General features: G+C 36.6%; 2 protein-coding genes across 2 annotated transcripts; both read left to right on the top strand.

The window, feature by feature from the left end:
• Positions 1-628: 628 nt before the first annotated feature.
• On the top strand, positions 629-1,778 carry LOC136850219 (cuticle protein 7-like). The gene is made up of 4 exons (XM_067123855.1): positions 629-665; positions 815-904; positions 1,013-1,150; positions 1,562-1,778. Exons 1-4 carry the CDS (start codon positions 654-656, stop codon positions 1,754-1,756), a joined length of 435 nt encoding a protein of 144 aa, XP_066979956.1. The 5' UTR covers positions 629-653; the 3' UTR covers positions 1,757-1,778.
• Positions 1,779-9,622: 7,844 nt separating this feature from the next.
• LOC136850218 (cuticle protein 7-like) lies at positions 9,623-11,991 on the top strand. The gene is made up of 4 exons (XM_067123854.1): positions 9,623-10,537; positions 10,672-10,767; positions 11,017-11,154; positions 11,685-11,991. Exons 1-4 carry the CDS (start codon positions 10,526-10,528, stop codon positions 11,895-11,897), a joined length of 459 nt encoding a protein of 152 aa, XP_066979955.1. The 5' UTR covers positions 9,623-10,525; the 3' UTR covers positions 11,898-11,991.
• Positions 11,992-15,000: the final 3,009 nt, after the last annotated feature.

Here is a 15,000-nt window from a genome sequence, read left to right as displayed (position 1 = left end):
TGAAGAGTTTTAAAAAACGGAGGTTTATCAGCTCCTTGAACATTCCATTATTCGATGTTTTTACATACTTGGTACAAAAAAAAAAGTCGAGAGGGAAAGCTTGAGAAGAAGAAATCTATGAAAATATAACAGAGGAGTGAAAAGATACTCTAAATGTCTAAAGTAATAATGCACAATATGAGATTAATATATCGCATGGAACAAAAAAAAATAATTCACTGAAAGGTTTACTATTTTAAAGGTGTCACAAAAATTAAATAACTAAATTTCTTCATCAAGATAAATTATGCCAATGAGAAATGCAACAATACCCATGTTGCAACTAACATTAGCGCGCACGTAGTGAGAGTGAGAATGGAGTTATTGTGTGAAGGTGTTACACTGAGGTAAACAGCAAAGAAAACTATGACAACTATCGATGAATATTGATATATTACCCAACACATTTCGCTGAGGTCATGCGACTTCATTCCCAACGAGTTTTCGTGCCCAGCCCTACTCAAACGAAACTTAATTTACGGAACACTCATTTCTTCCAAGGCCAAGACATTCATTGGGAAAGGCTTGGTATAAAGGCACCGTTCAACCTAAGGTAGGCATCAGTACTTTGCCGACTAATTTTCTCAACTCTTGCACTGCATCTTCTGAGAGAGATGGCGCGTCAGGTAATTGAAAAGACAATACACTCAAAGTCAACATGTCCTCTGTCTAAAGCCATCTTTAAGCGTACATACATGTATACTTAATTACATATAAGTATGAATGTACTAATATCATCATTAAGCAGCAACAATTCAAAGCCATTCAATTTCAGACTATTGTGTTCCTCATGCTGGTGGGTATGTCCATCGCAGATCAACCAAACTCCTACGGACAACAACGATATCAGCCCGTCTATAAAGAGGTATGTGACTATGCATTTCTAAGCAATGCAATAAAACTAATATATACTGAACATAACTAAACCTATTATAGTACAGGAACAATTAAATGAATATTCTTGTTTTGATAGGAGGGAAAACCTTATCAATTCAATTACGGCGTGAACGACGAGTATGCTGGAACAGACTTTGGACAAAATGAAGAATCCGATGGCAACACCGTCAGGGGATCATATTCCGTACAGCTTCCCGATGGTCGCAAGCAAACAGTGAGTGGAAAGCATCCTTAATTAAATCCAACTATGGAAAGGGGCATTCTGAGAATAAAGTAGAATCCTCATCAGTACCATATATAACAGTAAAGCCAGGAAGGACCCCTTTAACTATAAGTACTGAATGCAGAATACCTATGTTTTCCGTTCATTGCCTTAATACTACTCTCAAAATACACAGATAGTAATGTTATATATTCAAAGGCTGCTACTATATAAAAATATTCTTCATATTTAATTCAAAAATATTCATACAGCTATTTGAACACAAAGCTGCGTTTCTTTGCACGATTATAATGTTCTGCTATGTTCTTTCATATTTTTGGCATCTTTCATGACAATCAAGGAATAGGAACTTGTAGATCCTTTAATTTTAACAGGACATTTCAATTCTTTCTTGATCTCCAGGTAACTTACGTAGCTGATCACGAGAGGGGATATCAAGCTGAAGTTACCTACTATGGCGAAGCCCAATATGCAAAGGTATACGGCCCTCCAGTCACCTTCAAGCCCCAATCTTACGGCCAACCTCAAAAATCTTACGGACCTCGGCCATCTTATCAGCCACAGCCTATTTATCAGCCTAGACCATCATACTCATGAATATGGAAATAATTCTGATATGTTCTAGTTGGGGGTAATTTATGAAAAAATATACATATATATATTTAATAAAAGAATATAACAATATATACGTGTAATTGTTTGACCTAAGACTTTTATTGAAGTTATTTGTTGACAAGGATAAGTACCGGCAGAACAAAACACATTCTCGAATACCTAAATATATATGTAGTTGTAACTCTGAATTTTTCATGGTATTAAGTTCTTCGCATACAAAGAAGACCGATGGAATCCTAACAGATATAAAGTCAGAGAATTATACTCGCATCAAATCCAATCACGTCTGGAAAAACTCGTCATGCAGCGACGCCACCAATCGTACCAGCTTATATCAAACAATAGAAAATAACCAGTAACACCATATTTTCAAATCTGTCATCGCTGTCGACTCAATAAACGTCAATTTAGCTGCAGTTCATGGAATCTGTCCAATACATTTCATGTATCATAAAACTAAAATCCCTTAATACTGCATTTCATATGGAGACTTTATCATAGTATACTCCAGCTTAGAATGAAGTCATAAATTCACCCATGCATACAGAGTATATTCATAGAATAATCTGGTTGGGTACTGTGTGCAGGAGTATATGCACAAAGAAATATAATTATACACGTGCATAAAACTGAGGTAAAATAGTTTAAAAACTGAACACGCAGTAGACTAGGGAGAGAGAGACTTAGATGGCATTTTATAAAATCCTTTTTGATGCAGATTTTAGATAACCACAATAACCAGAAGTCTAGTTGTCTTGGAAGTCGCTGCACGTCGAATAACAATAAGAAGTTATTCATGCTATTCACAAATTTTTAATAGCTGTATCAGGCAAAGTAATAAGAAGACATTTCATGCGCAGATAACCAGATTCGGCACCATTTGCACCAGGCAACCTTTCGGAATAATAACCATTACTTTCATCAAGTTCAAGGCCTCCAAGGCAGAATTTCTCTCTCCTTAAATTATCCCATCTAATAATAATATGATTATGATTGTTAATAAAGACACAACCTCTTTCGTCAAGCGTCGTATTAAATATGAAATTACTTCCAAATTATCATGGGGAGATAAAAAAAAAATCATCCAATCTGTAACTGAGATCTTGCGAGTTATATTTTGATATTGCAAATTTCTTTCAACGCCCACCAACTACAACTTTGTACTGATCTTTTCTACCCTTGCTTGGAGTGTTTCTTCTCTCCTTCGCAAGGGTTTGTTGTTAGATTAAGCCAGCCATGTGCTGGCACGGGCTCTAGCTTCTAGAGCAGCACTTCATCCCCAAGAAACTTTGGTCCTTCTTTTACAAACACCATTTCTACTACGCTACAGCATCAGCAATCCATATTTATTATTCCTTGTGTTCGACGACTGTTTCATTCCTTCTCTCGCTCAACTATGGACGTTTCTCCAAACATTTGTTTTATCTATGATCTATAAATTCTCTTCGCAAAAAGGGCGGCCATATCAATTCCTGTGAAGTTGGGCTCACTTATTCCACTCATCAAATTTTTTTTTTCCTCTCCCCTTCCTCATCCTTAAACCGGACTAGAAAAATATAAGTTGACTGTTTCAAAGTATATTTGCAAAAATAATGAATTAAATAAAACAACTAAATAAATAAATACACTGTCCACGTAATTCATCTTTTGGCCTTTCAATTGCAACTATCACATTAATGGTGATTTAACTTTAGTTTCTAAGGCATTTATTGTGATTCCTAGCGAGCTCCCCCGAAGCGTATTACGGACCGTTTCCTTTCCATTACCTTTTGATTTTCTATGACGTTTTTATGGTAATCCATTTGTTGATATGTTTTCACATGTATGAATTAGAGGGTCTTTCCCTACATTAATGAATGCATTGATAAATATACGTGCAAACAGGAACAACAATTACCGTCCACTGAAAAACTTTCTTAAAAACTTAACGAGTGCCTCAATACGAGAATGTAACATGTAAGCGGTGTAATCTTGGGTTAAATTCATTATTGATTTAAAAATCTCTCAGTACAATCTTTAAAATGGCTCAAGGCAGAGCTTATGATTGTATTCACGAATGGGTGTAACAAGTCTTCGGCTAGCTAGCCCTTAATACCACTAAGGAGCAAATAACGTCTTGTTAAAACCACTCGGTCCAGTGTCTGACCTCGTGCTCGCCATGCTGCTGTGAAGGTAATACCGCAATACACGATTTCCAAAAATGTTGGCCATTTCTTCCAACAACAGTAATGAATAATAAACCCCAACACGCAGTTTCCCCTCAAGGTGAATTGCTATAAGCAAGAAAGATGTTACTCGTACTCATCCTTTAACTGCTAAGTTAAGGATTTACCCCTGGATGCACATAACCGACCCATTAAAAGTGTTTTATGTCTACACAAAGGTTCATCAGCAGCACATCCGTTGACTACCTACACAGATGACTTGAAGCCTTAAAGAAGGATTTTAATGGCACGTACAGGAAAGGTAAACACAATACAAAAATATAAGTAAAAAATGCCCCGAAGTTTCTTCGGCGCAATCGAGGTTTCTGTACAGCGTATAATACTGTATGAGCAGCGACCCATGAAACTTTCAGCCTCGGCCCGATGGTGGCCTGTCCTATGTGGTCGCCAGACTCACGATCATGGCTAACTTTAACCTTAAATCAAATAAAAACTACTGCAGCTAGAGGGCTGCAATTTGGTAGGTTTGATGATTGAAGGGTGGATGATAAACACTAATTTGCAGCCTTCTAGCCTCAGTAGTTTTTAAGATTTTAAGTGGGGACAGAAAAAGTGCGGACGGACAGACAAAGCCATCTCAACAGTTTTCTTTTACAGAAAACTTAAAAGTACAATAATATGGCGATGACCCAAATCCATCCGAGGGGAGAGTTATACGATCATAAGGACGAATCTTCAACATTTCAAAAGAGGGAAGAACATGAGCTTCGAGAAAGTTAGTTATGGTGTTGATCTGGGTCGGAACTGAACTTTCGTCTGGATGGCCTGCCATAAGCAAGAGGAAGCACATTTAAATTTTAGCAATGATCCAGGTTGATCTCCCTGGAGGAAACTGTTTTTAACCTTGCAGAATTACGAGTTGTATGGCGTCCTTTTGTTATGTTTATTAGATATGACCTTGCGATCGTACACACACACACACACACACACAGAGAGAGAGAGAGAGAGAGAGAGAGAGAGAGAGAGAGAGAGAGAGAGAGAGAGAGAGAGAGAGAGAGAACAGAATATTCTACAAAATCACAATAACCGCACTCGATAAAACTCATGAATGCACAAGGATACCAAATTCTTTCAAACCAACAAATAAATAAAATAACTGGGAGGAAGGCATAGCTCTATAAATGAAAAGCTTTCGTTAAATTAAACATAAAATTGTTAGCTATTCGTAATAAATAACTAAGAAGAGAATATCACAAAACACGAACAACACAATAAACATTTCACATGTGACAGTGATGGCATGTACTGTATAAGTACGCTTATGTGTGTATAAACATATATATAATATATATATATATAATATATATATATATATATATATATATATATATATATATATATGTATATATATACATATATATATATATATATATATATATATATATATATATATATATATATATATATGTGTGTGTGTGTGTGTGTGTGTGTGTGTGTGTGTTACTTAATGTTTTTCACGTATTTAATCATAAGAAACTGAGGAACAGATACATATCAAGCATGCATGTGTGGGGTTACAGTATAAACAAAGATATTAATGACGTTCATAAAGCAGAGCATAATCATAAAAGTCCATTTCTCTTTAGCAATGGATTAATGTATAAATCCGTTACTGGTAATAAATCTGTGAGTGCATCTCTAGTCTTAGCACTGGTGGGCGTGTCCATCTACGATTCATTTGACATCATGCAACCCCAGCCCAACACCAAGCCAAGACACCTACTTGAAAAGGGGTTTGTTTCTCATGGCAAACCAGTTCTCTACTCCCATGCATAACTATACCACACGGAAAGTAACATTTCCCCTAAAAAAGATTTAATGCCCATTACATTCCTCGAGACAGGAAGGTAAACCTTATGGATTTAGAACGCTGCGTCAAAAAAGTTCGTGTCGAAGCCGATTTTGGTCGCATTCGAGTATCCGATGGCAACATCGTCGAGAGAGTCTTATACAATTCTGACTTACACGGTCGGAAACAGTGGGAAAAAACAAAGGAAAACTAGAACGAAAATTGTATCAGCAAAAACGTCTTGCGCAACCAAACGTACCAAGAGATAGCTGAAGTAAAATGTATTTCCCAAAGCTATAGGTAGTGCTCATACTTTTTAGACTGAAATTGCAGCGTCAAGTGAACGGCTCTCTGAATGCCTTATTAACGTTGTACTCCCACAAACCACAACAAGAAAATTATACAGAAATAGAAAGCTGGGTCTCGTACTCACGCGTAACAATCATCATAATGGGATGCTGAATTGGAGAGGTCTCACGGCAGGTAAAAAGAAACTGGTGACGTAAGAGGTGTAAGAGCTACTCCCAAATCAGACGCAAGGTAACAATAATAAATTGCACATACACACAATATAGACATATATGTATATATATATATATATATATATATATATATATATATATATATATATATATATATATATATATATATATATATATATATATATATATATATATATATATGTGCAGCTGCGCATTGAACAACGGCATACCCAACAAATTAAGGAATTGAACAAATTTTTAGTTGGGAATGGAATCCACATGTCTCTGGGCCATTGTTAAATTTCACGTTTCCCCATAAATTCTTAAAATCCTTACCGAAATTAACATCATATCAACATAAATGCCAGATGCAGCAAGATGACACTTTAACAGCTTGAAAATTCAAACAGCTACAGTGCAAGATTAATTATTTTTACTGACTGGAGTTACACATAATGTTTATAGAGTATCAGACAACTAAAATTATAATTTTAATCATAACAATATAAAGACTTTCCTATAGGCTATAAATGTGAAATTTTTTTCTATACATCTACATTCAATTAAATTACGTAGCTCAGTCACATTCAGGCCCCATTTCAAGGTGAACCTCAGTCGCTGTACAACGTGACTATATCTTGCTGTCTTGTATGAACTAGTTTCTAAGCAAACAGGATTTTATATGGTATAATCAGTCACAGAGCCAGTAATCATCCTACCAGCTGATTCCTGGATCTCTGTCAAGACCACACCAACCAAATCCAAGCTGCCAGCCCAGACGAGAAAGACCCTTTTTCCCATGGAGGATCATCTTATAAACAGGAACAAATATCACAGGGAAGGTCACACTGCTAGCCACAGCCAGGCCATCGATATAATCCTTGCACTTGCGACAGTGGCTTAAAAGTACATTTCGGCCCTAGGCAGGGCGCATCCGCACATTCATTTTTTCTGTGTAACAATGATAGTTTACGGCCACACCTGCCACCGCCTACCTGTCGATATAATCTTTGCGCTGTAAAAGTAGCTTCAAAGTATACATCAGTCCTAGTCCTACTACAAAGAAGGCAATGTGCATCCACACATTTATTTTTTTGTATGTGACACCAACAGCCATCCAGCACTAAAATTAGTGCTTGATGGCTTGTTTATACTCACCGTCGTTCAGCCAAGGCCAGATTAAGACACTGGCTCCTATGTAAGTATGAAGAATAAAGGTGCATTTGACAGGGACGATACGTTAACGCCTCTTTAATCGGGACTTGACGTCTCGACTTTCTTCTAAATTACCGTCACTTGTATGGTATGCTTGCAAAAGTAGAAATATAAAACTGGACGTTCGCTACCGTTATCAATTTTCTTAATGTCTTTCTCCAAACATAAATTATATCCTGATATTCTTATCTGTCACGGCATACGTAGTACATATATATCAAATATACTACCAAAAATACAAATCAGTATGTTAAAAATTCCTAATCTGCAAAATCTGGCCAAAACTCTCCCGTCCTCCCCCACAAAAAAGTCAAAATCTTGAAATCTCAAATTTTGGCTATTTTTAAGTGGGAACGAGAGAGGTGTGCCTTGAATACTGATCCTTTGTGAAGTTCCATTCGAAATACGTGTACGGAGATCGACCAGCTATCAGTTTAAAAGCATTTCCGTGTAAAGCTGGACAGTACTATAGAAAGGCCTCGGGCCTTTAATTCACAGGTATTTCTACTGAAAACTAGGCAATATCTTAAGTTATAAAAAAGCTTTCCTTTGGAATTCTGAAATGGAAGACCACAGCTGAAAACCTTGGACGGTGCATAATGAATTTAGTTTCACTGTTTGCACTGTCTGATGAAGTTCAGCAGAATACTGAAAATAACACCTCTTAAACAAATCAAAGATGCTAGAATCTGGTTATAAAGATTAAATACAAAGTTATATTTCTCATTATAAAACAGCATTATTACAAAAATAATTTTTGATGTGGTATTGAAGAAAGTTTCACAGGAAAAACACTTGCATAACCATCAAACAATATGAAAAAGTCTTCAAATCTGGAAAAACTTACTATCATATTACGGAACAATAATCAGGTAATTTCACAAATGGATGAAGTTCTTTAATGACATCAAACAATCACTTAATATCAATTTCACCATTGGAGTGCGGAAATGGTAAATTTTTTAACCATTATCTCGGGAGAGATAGCACAAGATACTTTATCATTACCTCTGAAATATCTTATTTACATTTCAAAATGACTCTTCCATTCCTGACGACTATTTTTGCTCCTAAACAATCCAATCCTACCAGGATCTCGAACTTGATTGTTTCACTTTGTTATTTTGGTGTAATTTACTCTAAATTATCTACAATTCTTTATGCCATCTCTACCTGGTTATAATTAGCAACTCGCATGTTAGTAATAATGGTTATCTCCGTCTCACAAGCTGCCAAGTTGTACAACCACGGACAGTAGTTACTTTTAAGGTGAGTAAAATGAAATTAACAAATGTACAAATAACCTTGGGCAAATTTTTACTTAAATGTTACAAATGAAAAACAAAGCTCTACAAAGGTATTAATATTTTCAAAGAAAAAGCATCAGTGGTGAAACCTTCCAAAGACTTTTCCCACAAATCACAAAGTAAACCGACGGACCCATATAGGAATCTTGAGGCATCGCTGGCAATTCCCTCAAGAGCCGATTCCAGACATCGGTGTTATTCTGGTCGCAAGTGTAAACATTCGTAAGCATTGGAAGAGCTATCCCATCATTGGCTCAAAAAAAAAAAAAAAAAAAAAAAAAACCAAAGGAACCACCTTCCTGCCACAGTAAATTGAACGAATGAAAGAAAAAAGCCGTAAATGCCATACAGAGTTACGAACACTAGCAGTGAAAATGCCATAACTTCAGTGATGTCTGCTACTGTTTGTCTGTACAGTATACATGTATACACAATCATGCAATAAAATATATAAATAAATAAATATTACATATATATATATATAAAAAATGTATGTATATACTTTTTGTGTATATATATATGTATGTATGTGTGTATTTATATATATATACATATACATATATATGTATATGTATATATGTATGTGTATACATGTATGTATATATAATATATATATATATGCATGTATATATATATATATATATATATATATATATATATATATATATATATATATATATATATATATATATATAAAGTCGTTCTCCCCTATTATTTAGTAATGAACTTAAATTTATATTCTTTCATCTCTTACTTGGCAACTCAGACTGGCGCTTTGCAGGCTAGCCTCCTCTATTCTCACTTTCGGAATATCAAAGTGGCCTCGCATATTGTCTTAAGAAACATGATTATTTATATGGAGTTTGCCATCTGATACCAACTCTTTAAGAGAGCGCACAAGAATGAAATGTGACTGAAACTTCATCTTACTGAAATGGTAAATAAGCGCATATAGGAAAAAAAAAAGACTTTACTCTGTGATATCAAAAACTTTTAGGCTACAGCAATTATTTCTCCGAAAACCTTACTTTATTAAAAAAAAAAAAAAAAAGGCAATGGGCTGCAATTGGAGCCTCATGTCTGTGGCAGGGTTCCCTCTTAGCTATGGGGCCTCAAAGTTGTTGTTTTTTTTTTATTTTTACATATGATTTTCTAGCTTATTATTGCAAAACAGAAGTAGTCTGTGTTTTGCAATAAGCTAGAAAACGTTGCCCCCCCCTTTTTTTTTTAAATAAAGTAAGGTTTTCGGAGAAATAATTACTATATCTTGAAAGTTTTTATATCAAAGAGTAAAAATAATCACTTTCAAAAGACAATTAAATATATTTTCTTACATTATTTCGACCTTCCATTTCCATTTTATACTATAAGAGTTTATAAAAACGAAACTTTTTGATGCCCATTTAGCCACGAACGTACACCTTAAAAATGCATTCATAACACAGCAAGTTTTCTGTTTTAAACACAAACAGACGTGTTACAGAATCAGGAATAAATACGAAGTGCCTCAGGTCAGGGAGCTCTGGTTTTTGATGGCATAATAAGTCTGTGAGACCCACCTTTTTTTGTAACCCGCCCCCGCCGAGAGGCCTCATTTCTGACATGGGTTCATCACTAACCAAGGTCGAGACGTTCGAACGCTTTCCTATATAAAGAGCCATTCACCGATGTGACGGCATCATTCCCTCTTCATTCTTCGTTTCTTCAGCACCTTTCAAACGAATTTCGCAAACATGGTTCATAGGGTGAGATTTCCGAGTTTCCTGCGATCATAATAACAGTTCTTATCATTTTAATTATCATAACTCACTGAAATTACAGAATCTATAACAACATTGTTTGATGACTATGGTATGGTAATGTTATATTCTTCTTGCAGGTAATAGTCCTTGTATCCACGGTGCTAGCGGGTATAGCCATCGCTGCCCCATCTGATTCGTATGGGCCGCAAAGACACCAACCAGTCTACAAAGAGGTCAGTCAGTCAATCTTTTATTCGGATAACTGCTTGATTGAGCTGTGTTTCTGAGCCTTATAACAACAAGGGCAATTTGAACTGGCATAAATTCGTATAACGAGCTTTTGAAGGCACATGTGTTGTGTCTGAACACAAACACACACACACACATATATATATATTATTTATACAACATAAAATTTTTATGTACAGATATAGGCAGATGTGTTTGTATGTGAACATTATGAAATGTCCCGTCTCTTACAGGAACCAAAACCCTATCAGTTCGCGTACGGCGTTAAAGACGAATACGCCGGGGCCGATTTCGGACAAACAGAAGAATCCGATGGCAACACCGTCAAAGGATCCTACACCGTTCAACTTCCTGATGGCCGCAAGCAGACAGTAAGTAGCTAAATCAATGGAGTAACAACATTATTATTATTATTATTATTATTATTATTATTATTATTATTAGGGGCAACAGTAGCAGCAGTGGAGGCTTTCGTCAGGTTATACAGTATATGACAGTAGCCAAAAAGTTCTGTTCCAGCAGGGACCAAATTATGTAAACGTAAAAAAAATGCTTTTTACTGAGCAGGCTCACGTGGGTTTCTTTTCAAAGTTTAATTGTTCTATCTTAATTGTTTGTTTCTTTCTTATTTCGTTATGAAGTTTAGTCTCTACATCTTTATTTTTTGGGAGGCTGCTGTCCCGGATGGGCTTGTACCATTTTGTGTTTCCAACTTGGGTTGCAGCTGGGCAAATATGCATCTGTAGTCACATACGTAAGATCCCATAAGCAATTAAAGAAATGCATTCAAACTTACTGTATATAGCTGCCGCACTCGTGTTAACAATACATAGCAATCCAATGATACAGAAAGGTTACTGGAGTCTGCCTGTAACCGTCTCTTCTTTTCGCCATTTTAAAGGTAACTTACGTAGCAGACCACTACGGCGGGTACCAGGCGGAGGTCACCTATTATGGCGAGGCTCAGTACCCACAGGAATACGGACCTCCGGTGACCTTCAAACCCCAAGCTTACGGTGAGCCACGGCCGTCTTACCAACCTGCTCCTTCCTATGAACCAGCTCCATCCTACAAACCTGCTCCATCCTATCGGCCGCGTCCTTCCTATTTTTAAAAGCAAAATGAATGTGGAACCTTTTACTGATCGCTGAATATTTTACACGATATCGATAATATATTCGAAGGTTAATCTAAAAATATACACCTAAACTTCATTTTCTTTTCCTTTAACCTTCCTTAATTGGGTTTAATTTCTATATCTGTTAAGTGACATGGCTGGTTAACACGACAAGACCACGAAAAGTTAAAAGATCTTGAAACACACTTTGTATGAAGTAGTGAATTGAATGCTGATGATTATTCATAACAAGTTTTGTCGAGAGTTTAACGATGCACAATATTTTCTAAAGTCTGTCATCGCTCGATCGTTGCCGGAATTAGAGATCCTTGAATGAATTCATAAGTATATCCTACTATCCATGGTTAAAACAGCAAAAATGTCCCAATTAAAAACTGTTAAAATATATAAAATATATCAAAACTGACACTGGACTTCGCGCAGACATACAGCTTTATATGTATACAGTATTTTACTAAGTGCATATTACCCAACCTCTTGAAGAACAAATTGAAAGTGTGGAAAAACAAGTAAAAATACGCCGAAGTTTCTTCGGCGCAATCGAGTTTTCTGTACAGCGCATAATGCTATACGAAACTCTCGATGTGCTGCAGTATGAAACTCTCAGCCACGACCAGGCAGCGCTCAGTTGCTCCCCAGCTGCGGTTAAGGCTAGTTTACACTAGGCTTCACAGCGTACTTCATAAGTCACCTCTACAGCATATGCCCGCCCACCTTGGTGATGCATCGTGCTGCATAGCGCGTTTTGCCTCTACATTACGTGTGTGGTGCGACTGGCAGTCCTGCAGCAATATCTTCCTGACCGCCACGATGAGCAGTGACGAAAAGAATTTGCCTGTGCTGCCGTTGTTGCAGCACAAATGTATGATCAAATGCACAATTGTGATAAGAAAAGGAGGAAATGGACGAACGACTGGCTTTTACAGCGAAAGAACAAAGGAAGTTACGAAAGTATCTTCAACGAGCTTTCAGGAGAATGGGCTATTTTCAACAAATACCTGAGAATATTTCTGCCAACATTTGAATTGCTTCTGAAGGAGGTAACTTCTTTAATCGAGAAAGAGGACACTCATCTTCGTGCCAGCATTCGAGCTGGAGCCAGACTGGAAGCTACACTTTTATTCCTAATTTCATGATTATCTTACTCATCTCTTCCAGCTCCTGATTTTTTTTTATTCCCGATCCGCTTTTTTGTTCACGCTTGTACCGGCCACGTAGCGCGTGGTTTTCTTTTTCATATCTTCTTCTGTTATTTTGTTGTTAATCTTGCTCATCTCTTCCATTAGTTTCTTCATTGCGGTGCCACGTACACCTCTATTTTTATATGCTTTTAATTTAACATTCCATAAACATGGATAATGCTGATAAGACTCTATCAGATAACGGATTTCTTCCCGTTTCCATTCCATGGAGTTACAGTAAAATACAGTACTACACGATAATAGCTGAGAAGTGAGCAGTCGTCGGCTGAATGAGTCGTGCTGCAGCCATCAAGCCTTGGGTGGTGCCCCGTGCGTCCGGCAGAGCAGTCAAGTGGGCGATGAGTTTTAAGTATGCAGCGCGCTGTGAAGCCTAGTGTAAATGAGCCTTATGTGAAGATGCGTCGGTGGCTGGCACCTCTAGCGGTGCAAGACGCACGATACATGGCTAAACTTAACCTTAAATAAAATAAAAACTACTGATGCTTGAGGGCTGCACTTCGGTGTATTTAATGATTGGAGGGTGGATGATCGACATACCAATTTGCAGCCCTCTAGCTTCAGTAGTTTTAAGATCTGAGGGCAGTCAGAAAAAGTGCGGACGGACAGACAAATAGCCATCTCAATAGTTTTCTTTTACAGGAAACTAAAAAGCTGATCCGGACCATTTAAATAAAAAGGCATAATAAACAAAAATGCACTGATACGAGTTTTGCATAATGACATAATATTTCTGGCCACTTTACAAATACACCAGTATATCGACCATTATGCAAGATTACTGGTAATCCTGCCGGCCATTTGACAAAAAAAAAAAAAACCATACGAAATTTCATCCACTATGTTATTTATATGCCATAGATTTTAATGAGGCTATCCTGTTCTCAACATGTAATGTATCATTGGAGGTTCGGTGCAATTCTCTATACTGTTTTTAAACCAACACATCAAATATATTCCGTAAAATGCACTCAGAGCATATTGAAAATACTACCGTGTTTGAAGTGGCGTTTTTATAATTTTCAATAAATGGTTTTCATTTACATATTTACAGTACATGCAATATGTGAATTGATTTTTTTCCTTGAAATAAAAAAAGTCAACTCTGAATAACTAAAAACAAAAATCTACCAGGGAGGAACTGAACTCTACGTTTAAGTAGCGAAATACTATCACAAAGCCGGTGAGTGACTTACGGAGTCAATGAATTGTTGTGATATAAAATTTATTGAAACTGCTCAAATTTGGATTGCTGCTAGTGACAAGATTTCTGGTTCTTCCCGTACGAGACAGTAAAAACCATTGATACTGAGAGAGAGAGAGAGAGAGAGAGAGAGAGAGAGAGAGAGAGAGAGAGAGAGAGAGAGAGAGAGAGAGAGACTGACGTCCTATGATAATATTACTTCCATGACCGTAGCTGTTTTCAACAGCCAGGCTATGCCGCAATTTCAAAATGACTTCATTGGCTACTCTGTTAACCATACATTTGGCCTTCACTAAATATTTATTTTTCTATGGTTAAACTCGCATTTTATGTTGAGGGACATATATACAGTCCATATATTACTTTGGGTTTGGTCGTGTTTCGTTTTCACTTCTACAACCCACTGCATGTAGATCTTTAACTCACAAGTTTGATGCTTAACGCTGGTCGCAAACAAAATTGTTTTACACAAAATATTTCCTCAAGGACATATACCATTCTGACAGATCTTTACTAAAAGTCTGAATGGTGCTAAGATATTCGTAAAATAGTTAAACAGAAATTGAAAGAGCTTGGAATTTTTCACAAAAATATTTTGCCCGGACAGACACTAAGAAAGATGAAAGTTCGTAATAATTAGGCAGAAAAAATCGTAACGGCCAATAAAACACACATT

The sequence above is a fragment of the Macrobrachium rosenbergii genome, chromosome 21 (genome assembly GCF_040412425.1).
Source record: "Macrobrachium rosenbergii isolate ZJJX-2024 chromosome 21, ASM4041242v1, whole genome shotgun sequence".
NCBI classification, from domain to species: Eukaryota; Metazoa; Arthropoda; class Malacostraca; order Decapoda; family Palaemonidae; genus Macrobrachium; species Macrobrachium rosenbergii.
The sequence above is the reverse complement of the archived record's forward strand: the minus strand, read 5'-3'. Positions and strand labels throughout refer to the sequence as shown.

Coding starts and splice junctions, on each gene's coding strand:
- LOC136850219 (XM_067123855.1), top strand. Junction 905..1,012: donor ATCAGCCCGTCTATAAAGAG/GTATGTGACTAT, acceptor TTGTTTTGATAG/GAGGGAAAACCTTATCAATT. Junction 1,151..1,561: donor CCGATGGTCGCAAGCAAACA/GTGAGTGGAAAG, acceptor CTTGATCTCCAG/GTAACTTACGTAGCTGATCA.
- LOC136850218 (XM_067123854.1), top strand. Junction 10,768..11,016: donor ACCAACCAGTCTACAAAGAG/GTCAGTCAGTCA, acceptor CGTCTCTTACAG/GAACCAAAACCCTATCAGTT. Junction 11,155..11,684: donor CTGATGGCCGCAAGCAGACA/GTAAGTAGCTAA, acceptor GCCATTTTAAAG/GTAACTTACGTAGCAGACCA.